The sequence below is a fragment of the Cantharellus anzutake genome, assembly GCF_015039405.1.
Source record: "Cantharellus anzutake strain C23 chromosome Unknown EI90scaffold_177, whole genome shotgun sequence".
NCBI lineage: Eukaryota > Fungi > Basidiomycota > Agaricomycetes > Cantharellales > Hydnaceae > Cantharellus > Cantharellus anzutake.
In genome coordinates this window covers 94,517-109,414 of record NW_024067127.1, presented here as the reverse complement: position 1 = coordinate 109,414, position 14,898 = coordinate 94,517, and the positions used below count along the sequence as shown (strand labels likewise).

General features: G+C 50.1%; 2 protein-coding genes across 2 annotated transcripts; both read left to right on the top strand.

Moving 5' to 3' along the window:
* Nucleotides 1-5,551: 5,551 nt before the first annotated feature.
* EI90DRAFT_3184936 (uncharacterized protein) lies at nt 5,552-7,353 on the top strand (the record flags this gene model as incomplete). The annotated part of the gene is made up of 7 exons (XM_039066376.1): nt 5,552-5,649; nt 5,703-5,859; nt 5,918-6,094; nt 6,316-6,472; nt 6,605-6,793; nt 6,853-7,291; nt 7,321-7,353. Exons 1-7 carry the CDS (start codon nt 5,608-5,610, stop codon nt 7,351-7,353), a joined length of 1,194 nt encoding a protein of 397 aa, XP_038908167.1. The 5' UTR covers nt 5,552-5,607.
* Nucleotides 7,354-9,798: 2,445 nt separating this feature from the next.
* EI90DRAFT_2826382 (uncharacterized protein) lies at nt 9,799-10,104 on the top strand (the record flags this gene model as incomplete). Its single annotated transcript, XM_039053589.1, has 2 exons — nt 9,799-9,870; nt 9,928-10,104. Coding segments are annotated over 2 exons (249 nt in total), but the record flags the coding sequence as incomplete, so codon positions are not given.
* Between the last annotated feature and the right edge of the window lie 4,794 nt (nt 10,105-14,898).

Here is a 14,898-nt window from a genome sequence, read left to right as displayed (position 1 = left end):
ATGGAAGCAAGGAAGGAATCAGTAAACAATAAGTGGCAAGGGTTATTGATGGGAAGAACAATAACTGAATGAGACCAATGACCTAGTGCCAATAAAGAGTGGATCAAATGCCGATATTGGCAAGTTAAGTGAATGAATAAATAAGCATAATAGGCACTTGGCAAGGAATGATATGCTGCTGAGTGGCAAAAGCCAAAGGAAAAGTGGGGTCATGTAAGGGGTTGGTGTAGGTGCCAACCCTGGTTAGCCTAGTTCCTCAGGCTGCCAACAAAAGTAACTTGTATGAAGTTATTATTTGCAACAGTATGGGAGGAAAGGCTAAGTTGCTCTTTCCACTTTGCCACACTATTGTATGTACTTTGTATATACATGTTTATTACAAGACAATTATACAATTATGTAATGGGAAATAAGGGGTGGGGTTACCACTCCTTACAGGTCAGCATGCAGCACCGACACAAGTCCATGAAATGGAACACAGAGATCAGTGCAGTGCCAATATGTCCACAGAAAGAGGGTGGTCCATCAGTACTGTCACAAACAAGGACAGCATGATGGCCAGCAAAGGTACAGAGGGGTGTGTTGACCTGACTACAGGGGTGTCAAGGACAACCAGAAGTGGGCAGAGGTGCAGAGGATGCAGAGGTGGGCAGAGGTGCAGATGCAGTGCATGGCTGTGTGTGAGGTCTCAGTGGGTAGCTCAGCACACAGAGCCATAAGTGATACAATGGTGTGTATTTTACGGTGGTGTGTAAGCAGTTAACCAGAGGTTCCCGCTTACCCATGTGACTATATGTATCTTTAATTACATATGGCTCGGGGTTCGGGGCTATTGCCCTGACATTCTCCCCCGTTGCATTGCATTCGCAATGCATACAAGGTTGATGATGAAGAGAATAAAATTTAGAAAATGAGTTACATTGAGTTTGAAATTATCAATGAGTGTTTTATTGTTGCCACTTTAAAGTGGGCAATTTGTACATGTCGGTGAAAGAGAGAGAAAAAAATTTTTGGGAATAAATGAGTGTGGGGTCATCACTTTGAAGTGAATGGCGATACATGGGTATCACAGAGAGGAAAGTAATGGAGTTTTTTGAAAATGAATTTCGACCCAAAGGTTGTATGTCTTTGGTGTTCCTCACTTGTTCCATGAGGATTCATGTGTAAATGGTGTTTACACATGAGTGGTGGTGGATGTGGGTTTTTTTGACGAAGTAGAGATTTCCGCAATTGTTACTTGCAGTTCCTCGCATACAATATTGTGTGCAGGGCCTCAAGTTGGGGGAAGGTGTTTTCATGGGCACCTCAATGGTGTATTACCATGTCACTTTCCCTTTCCTCAAGGGTAGAGTTATTACCCTGGAGGAGGGTTTTCCTCCAGGTTGTTCATCTGGACATCTGATTGCTGCATCGGATGCAATGATGTAGCCTGGGCTACATTCAAGCTGTGGGCTTGACAAAGTGGGTGCTCCCTGGGTGGGAGCAGGTTGTTGCATTCCTGAGCTGCTTGGCTCAGGTGTAGAGTACAGTAGGTCTACCGTTCTTCCTGTGGGGAGGGGTGGTCGCTGGCCTGGTTGTCCCGCACAGAGACTTGCATCTCTTTCCCAGTATTTGGGAGCTTTCACTTCCCGCTCCGCAGTTCTTGCAGCGCGTTCCTCAGGAGTCCTGAGTGGTTTGAACTGGGACTTTATATAGGCAGCTTTGCCTAGACTTTCCCAGGAGATTTTTCCCTTGTTCTCCAGGGAATTGTACTCCTCCACGAGTCTTGCAATACTCGGGAGTCCCAAGAAGTTTCCTTCGCTTTTCTGTGAAGGACTCTATGTACCTTGCCACTTTTGAAGGCAGCTTCAGCCTGTTCGTACCAGTGTATGAATTCTTTTCCACTCATGCTTGTCCACCAAGCATATGCAGCATTGTGTGCCACTTCTGACTGTCATGACCGACAAATCCTGGGGCTCCGTCAGCGGCGAATCAATGCCGATAGGCGAATCCGCTGACCCGAAACCCAATCTAACCAGCCCCCAATCCGATGTCTGGCCCCCTGCCCTATCAACCATGCACTGCATCCAGACCTCCACCCGCATCTGGACTTCTGCCCGCATCTGGACCTCCACCCGCATCTGTACCTCTGCCCACCTCCGCACCCTCTGGACCTCTGCCACTCCTGGTTGCCCTCCACACCCTGTGGTCAGGCCAACACTCCCCTCTGACCTTGCTGGCCATCATGCTGCCCTTGTTTGTGATGGCACTGATGGACCACCCTCTGTTGCGGACTTGTCAGCACCGCACTGATTTCCATGTCCCTTCACGGACCTGTGTCGGCACCGCACCGACCCCGCTTATTTGCGGACTTGTATCGGTGCCGCGCGCTGACCTCCACTTTTCTCTGGCCATCTTGTCACTTGGCAGCATACCATTCATTCCTTGCCAAGTGCCTATATTGTTCATCCATTCATTCGCTTAACTTGCCAATATTGGCACTTGATCCATGTGCTGATGCACTTCTTATTACCTGTCAATATTGGCACTTGATCCGCTTTTGTTTAGTTCATTGCCTCCCATTTCCCGGGCTCTTGTCCTTCATTCAGTTTGACAATCCCCGCTTATTTCCGTGCTGGACCGCGCCGGACTGACCGGTCCTTCTGTGTTTCCCTCCTGCCTATTTATATCCCGTAAATACTTTCGGGGACCTTAGTCTGAAATCAACTAGAGTACCCCCCCTGTCTGGTCTGAGTCTCTCCTTCTGCAAAGGGGGCTTCCCCCCTCTGAGTCCGTGCTTGCGGAGTCCACACTCCTCCTACAGGTCTGCTCCACCCACAAGTCTTGTTTGAAGTCCGCTGTGAGTGTCAATCTGTAAATACGGGATCTCCCCCAAACGTCAAGCTCAGGGCACAGCGCTCCACCTGAGTCGCTGAGGCCGCGATCCCACTCTGCTAACCTTGAACAGCGCTTCCGGACGTGCCGCATATTTCCGCCCGCGTGTCCGCACGCGCGCTCCAACAGAACTCTGCACCACCTCCGACCTCGACTCAGACAGAAACCCAATCCATCTTCTATCCGTCTTCTGACAGTCTGCCAGACTCTAACAATATTCCCAGTCTCTGACAGCATTCCAGATCTCTGACAGTATTCCGACTCCGACAATAATCCAGACTCTGACACTGACCCCGCTATTCTCCTCATGGGGAAGTTGGGGTCGATTGTTACATCAACTGGAGCTTCAACTTTGCCGAACTCATTGAGTTCAGCGGTCTCATATAACATGTGGACACTTCCCTGCAGGGTGGCTTGCCCATAGGGTGCTGAGGTACTCGGCAGCCCACTGCCTCTGGCAGTGGTCCCTGTTTTGGGGTCTGCCATCAGTTGCCTACCACTCTCCCTCTTCCCCTTGACATGGGTTTGCCCTTCTGAGGGCGGGCCCTTATGCAACCCAGACAGGGTCACCTGCCCACGGGGTGGTGGGATAGTCAGTGCCCTGGCACCGTATCCCCTCCCCCTGACCTGGGAGGCCCCTGTCATGATGGGTTTGGCAGCGAGGTCTGCCAGTGCACATGCTTCTTTGAGCCCGCATTTTAGTAATTTGATCTCCTTCTTTTGGAGATCGACTTCTCTCTCTGTGTCTTTCAGAGAGGCGAAGATGCCCTTGGCATCTCTTTGTGCCCTGTTGTATTTTCACCTCCAATGGGCACAATTGTTGCAGGTGTCATCTGATGCCCTCGGGTTATCAGACCATGCCCATTTGGATGGTCTGGACAAGGAGCCACTGTTGCTCCCTCATCTCCCTCCTACAAGGGACTTCATCTCTTTCAGCTCCTGGTGGAGCTGACCTGTCTGAGCAGCTACTGCTGATGCGATAGCTGATTCCCAGCCTGCATTTGGCTGAGGTGTTGTTGGACCTGGGCTGAATTGGCCAATCCAGGGGTTGATCTGGCCAGGGAAGTTCCCTGGGGAGTATGCCTGGGGCTGCAGCAGCAAATGCTGCCCCTGGAATGGTGCTTGTTGCACCATCAGTGCAGTTTGCACTGCGTATGGTTGGAAGCCCCTTTGGGGAGGCTGGGGGTATGTGGTGCCTGTTGGCAACATGGATGGTTGTTGGTTTGCAGCACTCATTTGTGCCGCATGCATTGTGTAGTCCATGGCACTTATCTGGTGTTGTTGTTGTTCTGGGGAGCCTTGCTCCCCAGGTTGTTGTATCTCGGAGGTACTCTCCAAAAGTGTAATCCTGTGTCACGAAATCATGAGGAGTCATGACAATTGAATTGAATCAGACATTTTTTACATTCAAAAATTTGGATTTCATGACAGTCTGTGACAAATTGTCATGAACTGTCATGTGCTGACAAGGTTCATGAGTGGTCATGACCTGTCATGATGGGTCATGAAGTGTCATATGTTTATTTTGACCTTTCCTCATCATGTAAAATCCTATAATGTCCCATGATGCATCATGGACATTCATGATGCTCCATGAACATGTATGATGGGTCATGAGATGTCACAAGCACTTATGAACTGTCATGTGACATCATGTGGCTGTGTCAAACTTTCGCACTTGCTACCACCTCACACTCACACAACTATCACTGCACCCTACTGTGCTTTATTTGAGCTTGAATATCAATCACCTCTCATGGCTCACCCTTTTGGTCAACAATCAGAGACTGGGCAGCGTAGGAGCACCAGGATTCATGACAAAGGGGCTCCTCAAGCCCCTAAACCCACCCCAGCCTCAGGCAGCCAGAAGAAGGCCCAGGATTCAACCTTGGCTAGTGGCTCTAAGTGACAAAACACTAAGAAGCCTCTGCAGCTGCTAAGAATGGGACTGGGACTGTGGCTGAAGGTGATAATGATAATGACTTAGCACCAGGCCCCTCCATTGCCCCTCTGTCAGGGACAGCTCCGAAAGCGGCGAGGTCCCTGTGTGTGGGACTTGGTGGGACGAGTGGCGGCTGTGCGTAGCGGCGATCTCGTCGTGGGGTGAGCGTCCCCAACCACTTAGTCTGAAGTGGGAAGTTGAGAAGAAGGCTGCTTCTTCTGTTCCCACCCCAGGTGCTATTATATACATGCGGCTGGGGTCACGTGGGGGGGGCCACATCATCCCCGTGCACAGCCACACTCCCCTGGGTATCTCCGTGGGAGATCCCGGAGGTGTGCCGCTCTGTGAGCAGGAATGCGCACGGCGGGTGTGGCGATCGGGGGAGTGGGGTTAAGTGTGTAGTAATACATAGAGAAGGGGAAGTCGGCCATGGAACGGAAATAGAAAGAAAGAAAGAAAGAAGGGAAGGGGAAAGAAGAAACAGGGAGTGGTAGCGGGGGAGCGGAGTAGGGCGGCACGGCGCAGGGTCAGGTGGGTGTGCCCTGACACCCTCCAGGTCAAACTCACAAACAGGCTGCAAGTACAGAACCAAAAGTCCCTACTGCACCTTCCTCTACAGCCCAGGCAGCTAAAGCAGGAAGAAAGAGGGCAAAACAAGATGTGAGCCAATTTTTCTTTGCAAAAATAACTTTAAAAAATCAACTCCCAACCCTTTCAGATAGGATTCCAAAGGGAAGGGTGCTACTCAGCAAACACACTTTGCTGAGGGAGTCACTGCAATTTCTGACTCCATGTCTGAATCAGCAAAGTCCAAATCAACTCTTCAAATTTCAGTAAGTTTTAACTTACTTAATACATACCTGAGAGTAAACCCTTATTATTACAGGATACTGCTCCAAGTGCAGTGGACACTGAAAGCAGAGATGATGCAACTGGTGACTTTGAAGAGTTCGATATCCCCAGCAGTGATGAGGATGTTGATGAAGACAGAAACAAACAGGATGAAGATAACAAAGAACAAGATACTATTCAGCTTTTGAGTGGTATGTTAAATGTTAATAAATACTCCCATTATCCAGGAATTAACTCTCCCATTATTAGGATTGAAAGTTACAATCCAATTCATTGGTCCTGGGTCATCTCCACGGAACAATGTAATTTCCCCCTATAGCCATGCTGCTTGGCCATCCACTCGGGTTGAAGTGGATGGATGGAGTGTCTTGATGCAGGATATTCTTTCCACTGCCCAGGAGTATCTAGGCACTGATTGGATTACAAGTGAGTTTCTATCTCTAGCTGTCATAAACCCAAAGTTTCATTTTTTTCCCAATGATTTACTCAGATGAATCTGGTATCTCATATTCTTCATGAACATCGAAGGATTATTTACATTTATAACTCAACATCCACTCTTACCCAAACTACTCAGCTTGGCCCCTCTATTCCTCACCCCAATCCAATGAATCCCACTATCCCATATACACCACCTACTGAACCAGCCCCTTCTGCCACAATTGGAAAGGCTTCCCTTGGGGAACTCAGTAACCTCTGGAAGGTGTGGCAAACTATGGAGAAGCACGCCCAATTCAATGCTTTGAAGGACTCTCACTGTACAACAGCTCACAGCATTTATGAGACGCTAGCAATTGTGAAGGAGTTCACTCAATCTGTTCCAATTATCCCTGCTTCCTTTCCTGGCCATGGAAAGGCTGTCCCCCTCTGAGAGCTCTATATCGCTGTGACTTCCTGTAGTGACAGTACTGTTGCTTGCCATCTTATCATCTACAGTACCTACATGGAGTTCCAGAACAACCCTCAGGCACGTTGTCTTGAATCAGTATGGGACAATGAACCAGTCAAGGACCTCAAGTATGCATATGATGATCCAAACTCTGAGACAAAGGTTCATAGCCTCCAAGAAATCATCACATATCTCAAGTATCTCAAGGCAAATGGGGTGGAGCCAAACCAGAATAAGTAATTCTCAGTTTGTCATTTCTCAATCAAATTTTTGAGCAGAATGATTGTAACATTAGGAAATCCAATGTGTACCTACCTTTCAAATTGAGGAATGTTTTCATTGTCTTTGTACTCCTGTGTTTCCTGCCTATGGTGTATGCTTCAACTGCAATGGGCCTTGCAGAGACATTCACCTCAGCAACTCCAAGGATCACGGGCTATGCTATGGCTGTTATTCTTATTTTCATCCTGCGCAATGGGGAATATCTCCATCACCATTATCTCCAATCCCAAGCAACCCTTAATCCCAACTTTCCATCTTCATGGATACGTCGTCTCAGTGCCCACCTATTCTCCCAGGACTCACTTGCCCTTCCCCAACTGGACCAAAAGACCCAGAACTATCTTATCCTTGAAGCTGCAAATGGACTTGGGCTTTCACATGAATTCCTTTCAGACCCACACCTCATTCATCCACAACCAACCCTGTTAGGACCCAGTTATTTTGACTGCCAAGTGTGTGGTGGATGGTTGAAGCAAACTAGACAATGTGTGGATATATGGATGTTGGAGGATAATGGTGTCTACATTGGCCAGCTTGCAGAGGGAAACTGCCAGTCCTGCAATACATCTCACTTTCCAGATCACTATCGCACTTCCATCAATGGGAAACTTACCAATATCTTTAATCCTGATGCAGCTTATCTCCACATTGGAGGTAATATCTGGATTAATCGGCAAGTTGCTCAAACCCAGTCCAATCTACGTTATACTGCACATATGTCATCTGAGGGCTTTGCATCATTCTATTCACAGTGATATGGGAAGGATAAGATTTCCCTGCTTCCAAAGCATGCATGGAAGTTAATTGTCTTACATGAGTCCCTGTTAGAACTGGGTGAGGGTGGACGATTCTGGAGGGGAACCGGAGACTTAGCCAGGAGGGACCTTGGCCTCAGCGACTCAAGCAGAGCGCTGTGCCATTGCTGTTTGTCCATTTGGTCCTTAATTTCACAGTAGGCAAGCAGGAAGTCTCTAGGGGGCATTTCAGGTTGATTTTACTAGTAGACTAAGGGCTAAAACAAGTATGTACAAGCTCCGATATATATAATGGAGGGGGCTGTCAGGGATCAGCCCCTGACCCCGCTGTCAGGGCACCCAACCACACCCCAGAACCACCCTCCCAGACTTCCCCCACTTCCCTGACCTCCCCATCCCTACATATCTCTCACAACTTCAGCCCGCATGTGAGCCTGCAGGAAAAATCACGTGGGTCAAGGCGAGCAACTTGCCTTAACCCATGTGACACCTTTTCCAAGTTGCAGGAACATGCTCGGCTTCTACCCAGAGTCACGTTATGAACTGTACAGTACACTTCCCTTTTATAGTAGCCAAGCAGGGAATAGGGAAACTTACCCTTCTTCTCAACTGTCAGGGGATGACTCCCAGGTCCCCATGACCCTCCCCTATGTCCACAGCCTCTGGTCTGGCCAGCCCTATCCAGGGCACAATCCTACTGTGGGTAAGGAGATGAGAAGGAAGCTAACTTCTCATCTTCCCACAGTGGCCACAATATCAGCAAAACTTCCAGGGATACCCAGAAGTCACATGAAGGGGTAGGAACCGGGTCCAGAGCGTGCGGGAAGTGCGGCAGGTGGAAGCGGGTCCGGACACGGGTCCGGGTCCGGGCTAGTCAGGGTGTGTGCCCTGACATCAACTCAATCCCTGCTTAGTCCCTTCAGTGAGTTTGAGGAGCTGAGGACAGGGTCTAGCACCCAGCCACCCGGAACACTGCACACACCTAGGCCTGAGGTCGGGCTGTCCCTGATTGAGGACCGAGCCCTGACAGGGGCAAAGCACAAGGAAACAAAGGGGATCCGAATCGGAACGAAGGCGTCCGAACAGGAACAAAGGGATGACAGAAGCGGAGCAGTACCAAAGGTCATAAGGCAGAACCTGTGATACGTCCAAAAGGAGGTAAGGAGGGTGAGGCCCAGAGGGGCAGGAGGATGAGGGGAAGTGGGGATGATGACTAACTGGCTAGAATGGGAAGAAGCAGCAGTCCAAATAGGGATGAGGGGAAAATGCAAGAGATACATTACAAGCGGCAAAAGTGCCAAAGGTGATCCATGGAGCTCGGAGGTTATGGAGGTTACGGAGGTTACGGAGGTGGGGTTGAAAGTCTGAGGAATATTGGCAATAGTGTTTACATAGTATGAGGTCACCAATGCAATGGACTAAGGCCAAGGCGGAGTCAAAGTCTGAGGTAGGAGCTATGACGGAGGCTCGGAGCAAAGGTATGAGCGGTGCCTGAGTACGAAGTCCAGGACAGCAGTGGAAGGTTGTAACTTGGCAGGAGGTCAGTGGAAGAGGACCAGAGGGAAGAGAGAGGAGAGAGGGAAGAGGGAAGGTGTGGTGGAGAGGAAAGGTGTGGTGGAGAGGAAAGGTGTGGTGGAGAGGAAAGGTGTGGTGGAGAGGAAAGGTGTGGTGGAGAGGAAAGGTGTGGTGGAGAGGAAAGGTGTGGTGGAGAGGAAAGGTGTGGTGGAGAGGAAAGGTGTGGTGGAGAGGAAAGGTGTCAGGTCCAAAGGTGAGTATCGGAGTGGATGGGAGAAGAGTAGGAGGATGACAGAAGGATGGAGGTGTTGGGGGGAGGAAGTGGAAGGAGTGGGAGGAGGAGTAGTAGGAGGGTGGCAAGAGGGGTGGTGTTCAGTCCAAGGTGGGTATCGGAGCGGATGGAGATAGGACAGGAGAGGGATGGAGGTGTGGAGGTGGAATGGGAGGTGAGAGGAGGTGTGGTGCCAGGACTGAAGGTGAATATCGGAACGGACAGTGGTAGGGTAGGACTCTGGAGGTGGTGAGGGAGGAGGTCCGGGAGTCGGGTCGGGATCGGGTATGCACAGATATGACAGTCCCTCAAGTTGTGCAAAGCTACCAATCATGAGCTTGTTCTTCCATCACACACAAGCATCACAGCTTTGGCTTCAAAGATGCAAGAAAAAATTTTCCCTGGAGCTGTCAAGACAATCCAAGGTGCACTTGCTCATCGGTGTGCTCAGTGCTTCCACCCATACCGATCCCTGCAAGAGGGAACTGCAGTATGTATGTGATCTACTTACTATTTTTACTTTCCCTTGCTAACTCCTTCCTACCAGCAAGTGACAATTAATGATGATCAGGAGGTTGATATGATTGTGGTGGATGGCATTTGCATGGGACATTGCCTTTGTGCAATGCCTAAATGCCCTAACCTTCCACTTAATTTTCACTCAAAGAAACTCTGTGCAGAACATGAAAGGAGTAGGGGCCATTTATGTGGCATAGTCTCTTGTCAGAATCCACATGTAACAGCCCCCTTGAACTCTGGTGCTTGTAGTCTCTGTCAAAAACCCGGATCATAGGGGAAAATGCATGAGTCCAAATGCAGGCGGGGCTCAACTAGAGTGGATCTGAGAGCTCCGGTAGTGAACCGAAGTGTCATGGCCCTGCAAAGTCCCCACCCCTCTACCACTTTCTGCACCCCCACTCTTGCACCGTTACTCGTGCCCGTTAATCTTGCCATTGCCCATCACTTAGCAGCGCCGATAGTGGTTCCCATTTGTTAAAAACCCGAGGTTGTGGAAGAGGGGGTAAATGCATGAGTCCGAATGCAGGCGGAGCTCAACTAGAGGGGGGTCCGAGGGCTCCGGTAGTGAACCGAAGCTTCTCAGGGAGCCTGGTTCTGCTGGATGGTACAAGAGGCTCTAAGAAGGATGCAGCCTCAGCGACTCGGAGGGAGCGCTGTGCCTCCGTTACGTCTCAGTTAGTCCTTGTATTTCTTATGTCTGAGGTGTCTTGTAGAACGGGGACAGGATTCACTCAGAGGGACTTTGGGTGGCATTTTAGTCAAGATTAGAACTGAGGAACTACAGGTTCTAATCTACGTGTATTTATAAAGGAGGATGGGAAGGACTTTAGTCAAAGCCCGAAATGACAAAATGGGGAAAACACCGAAAGGTACTGAATGATACCGAGAGGTACCGAAAGGTTCCGGACGATATCTAAAACGGGGAACCGAGGTGTCAGGCCAAGGAGGGCAGAGTTGGAGGCCGGAAAATGAATGGGGAAGACAAATGGGTAAAGGGGATTAGCCGACTGAATGGTAGTAAGAAGGTAGTCGTGCTAAGAATGGAAGATGACTAATAAGTGATAACATGGGGGAGATCACCAAAGGATGCGGGTAGCTCCGAAAGCGGAGTTGCGTATCCGAAGGATGTTGGGTGACTCCAATAAATGAAGTGGGTGGAGGAATGGTTTAAGGGCAAGTCACGGGATGTCGGAGGTCCGTCAGGATAACGGAGCAAATCCAGGGTCTCCAAATGTTCCGACTCAGGACCGAGGTTCCGGGATGGGAGTGGCCAAGGTTCGGTGTGCTGCAACCAGACCGGAGCTGAGACAGTCAGGAGGGAAGGTGACTTGGAGAGTGGGGAGGCATGGTGTAGGGGATGGTGAGGTTGTTAGGAAGGTGTGATGTGGTGGGAGTGCGCGGGGTCGGGATTCCGGGATATGACACCGTTCTACGGCCCCGTAGCAGCGCCTCCTTCGTTCTCCCGCCACCACTTGGGTTCCTCAACCATTCAGCTGGTACCGTTTTATTCTATTCACTCGCTTAACCAACTAGCGGTTGTTATGGTTGCCATTGATCCGCTCCTTATTGACATTCCTTTATTGACAATTGATTATTCCTTTATTGATATTTGATTTATACGTATATTGACATTCTGATCCACATGCCTAGATTGTCAGCCTATCCATTCTGCCTCCCAACTTCGCCATCCTCTGTTCCATTCATTTCTTCTGTTCCATTACCCTGGTCCTCATCGCTCTTTGGTTCTGTCGTACTTATCATCTCGCTCCCATCCCGCGCTGGACCGACTGGTCCCTTCTCTGTTCTCCTTTCTTATTTATACTTGTAGTTTACTGTCGATGTACCTTAGTTCGAATATCGACTAGAATTCCCCCCCAAGTACTTTCATCCTAAGTTCGTCTCTCAACTTCATCCCTGCTTAAGTCAACGTCGCCGCAAGGTCTTTCCCACTAATGTGAAATACGGGACAGCCTAGAACACGTGGTGCAACGCTCTGGCCAAGTCGTTGAAGCTGAAGTCCCAACCCCACGACGCCTTGCAACGGAGTAGTTCATTAGCTAAGTGACCACTCACGCCGCTGTACTCCGCTCTGCTTCCCGCGATCACCCTGAACACAGTTTCTGACAGTATATTCGAACTCACTGCGCATTCAAATGGCTTCTAGACACTACGTAACTCGTTCGCAGACCCGCGAGCCATCCACCTCCACACAACAGCACCAATCTGGTCTCGGGATTCCTGACAACTACGACCTCGACATCGACACACCCTTTGCTAGCTTCACAGCTGACCGCAGAGGCCAATGATCGTCAATGCCTGTTTTTACAAGGTCCTGATCTGAGGCTGAAGTGGAAGGCGATGTTGACGCCACCGCAGTTCCCGACCCTTCCACACCTCATCCTCCGCCATCTTCGTCAAGGCCGCCACCACCAGTTGACCCAGTTGTTCCGCCCCCTGATGGTCCTGTTGGTAACAACCCTGACCCTGATGATCCTGCTAACGTGCAAGACGAGGCAAGCATCCTGATTCAGTTAACTCGAGCCATTGCGGCTCTCGCCCAATCCAATGTCCCTCATCAGCTGCCACCTCCGCCACCCGCCTCGATCGACAATTATCGCACGAAGGTGCGCAAGCCTAACCAGTTTGATGGGTTGGACCAAAAAAAGCTCCGTACGTTCCTAGTTCAGTGTCAACTAAATTTCCGGGATCATCCTCAGGCGTTTAGCTCCGACTGTAAGAAGGTTATCCATGCTCAGTCATTCCTAATGGGCTCCGTGCTCAACTGGTTCGAACCCGATCTCTTACGCGCACCTGGTGGATGAGCACCTCCCTGGGAAGATGACTGGGAACGCTTCATTGAGGAACCCCGCAAAAACTTTGGTTCACACAATCCTGCCCACGACGCGGAGCATCAATTAAAAAACTTGGTCATGAAGGACAACCAAAGGATTAGTAAATACATCGTCGAGTTCAACCATTACGCTTCACAGTGATGCAGATACGGTGAAGGTGTGCTTCAATCTCTTTTTTTATGATGGGTTGCCTGATCGCCTTAAAGATGAGATCTATCAATCTGGTAGGCCCGATTCGTTGTGGGATCTTTGTGATCTTGCACAAGAACTTGACACCCATTACTGGGAATGCCGCCAAGACAGCGTACGACCTTCCTGCAACAACGCCGCCTCTCCCTCCGCTCCGTCATCCTCTAAGCCCGCCAAATCTGACGGCAACAAGAACTCTTCGACCTCGTTGTCTCTTCCTTCCTCCGCTTCCGCCTCTGGTAGTAAGGCACCTAAGGACAAGCCATCCGGCGCTAAGCCTACTTCCTTCACCTCCGACCTTCCGACAAAACTCGGAAAAGACAGTAAGCTCACTCCTGAAGAGCGTCAATGCCGAGTCGACAACAAGCTCTGCCTCTTCTGTGGCAAGCCTGGCCACATGGCAAGGGACTGTCGAAAATCGTCTTCCAACGCGACTAAGGCCCGTCAGGCGATCGCCGACATGCCCGACGCTGAACTCGACGCCTCTGACGAGGCAAAAAACTAGTCGTCGATCTTTCGAGTCCAGCACTCTCGAATGGTCGTAACAATCGCGAAAGTGCGCTTCGAGTGGTTTGCCTTAACACATCCGCTCTTTCTCCTAACTCTCTTTCCGTTCCTATTTCTATTATGGTCGACTTCCATCCTCAAAGGGGAATGCCCCTGGCTTTCCATTTGTTTCGCCTTCGAAGGGGTATGCCGCTGGTTCTCATTTGTTTCCTGATTCAAGGGGTAATGTCCCCAGCTCAAAAATATTTCCTCCTTCCACTGTTTCTTCTTCTTCTTCGTCATTGGAATCCGCCTATGTTGCCGCTGCTCTACCTGGAGGGATTTATCCTGCCTTAGTGGACTCCGGCTCATCCGATTGTTTTGTAGATAGTAGTTTTGTTAATCAGAACCGTCTCGAAACCTACTCTGTTGACCTGCTTCAACTCCGCCTGTTTGATGGCACTACTAATAACCTTATTACACAGGCCATCAACCTTCCGCTCCGCTTTCTGTCCGGTGTCGTCATCCTGTCGACTTTCTACGTCACTCTGCTAGATGGCACGTGTGTTCTGGTACTTGGGCATAACTGGCTCGCCCGCAACAATCTGTCGATTGACTGGGTATCGAGTAGTATAACCTTCCAAGCACTGACACAATCCCACCTAGAACCTATAAGCGCTTCCGCTGAACCTCTGGATCCCGATCTGTCAGTAAGCATTCCATCCGTTAGCCATGCGCCACCTATCAAGCTTGTCAGCACCAAGGTTTTCACCAAGGCCTGTCGACTTGAAGGCTCGGTAGCGTTTGCCGTGAGCACTTCTGTTCTATTCAGTGAGCTGCATGCTGCAGCTACTAATCCATCCGTCCCCCCCGAGCCTATTGACCTCTCAGCCGTACCAATGGTGTACCACAAGTTTGCAGACGTCTTCAGCAAGAAGAAAGCCAATACACTTGCGCCGCACCGTGAGTTCAACCTAAAGATCGAGCTAGAGGAAGGTACGCATCCACCACTGGGTACTTTGTACTCTCTCTCTCCTTCTGAACTTGAGGCCCTATGCACTTTCCTCGATGAGCACTTGGCATCGGGATTCATCCACCCATCATCCTCCGCCCACGCCGCCCCCGGGCTCTTTGTCCACAAGAAGGATGGTTCCCTCCATCTTTGCATCGACTTTAGAGGCCTCAACAAGATCACGAAGAAAGACTGCTATCCACTCCCACGAATTTCTGACCTCCTAGACGCCCCAAGCTGTGCCCAAGTCTACATGAAGCTCGATCTCCAGCACGCCTACCACCTGGTATGCATCGCTGCTGGGGACGAGTGGAAGACCTCTTTCCGCATGCGCTACGGTTCCTATGAGTGGCTTGTAATGCCCTTTGGTCTGTCAAACGCCCCTGCGGTGTTTCAGCGGTTCGTGAATTCTGTCTTCACTGATCTCCTCGATGTGTGTGTGGTAGTCTACCTTGACAAC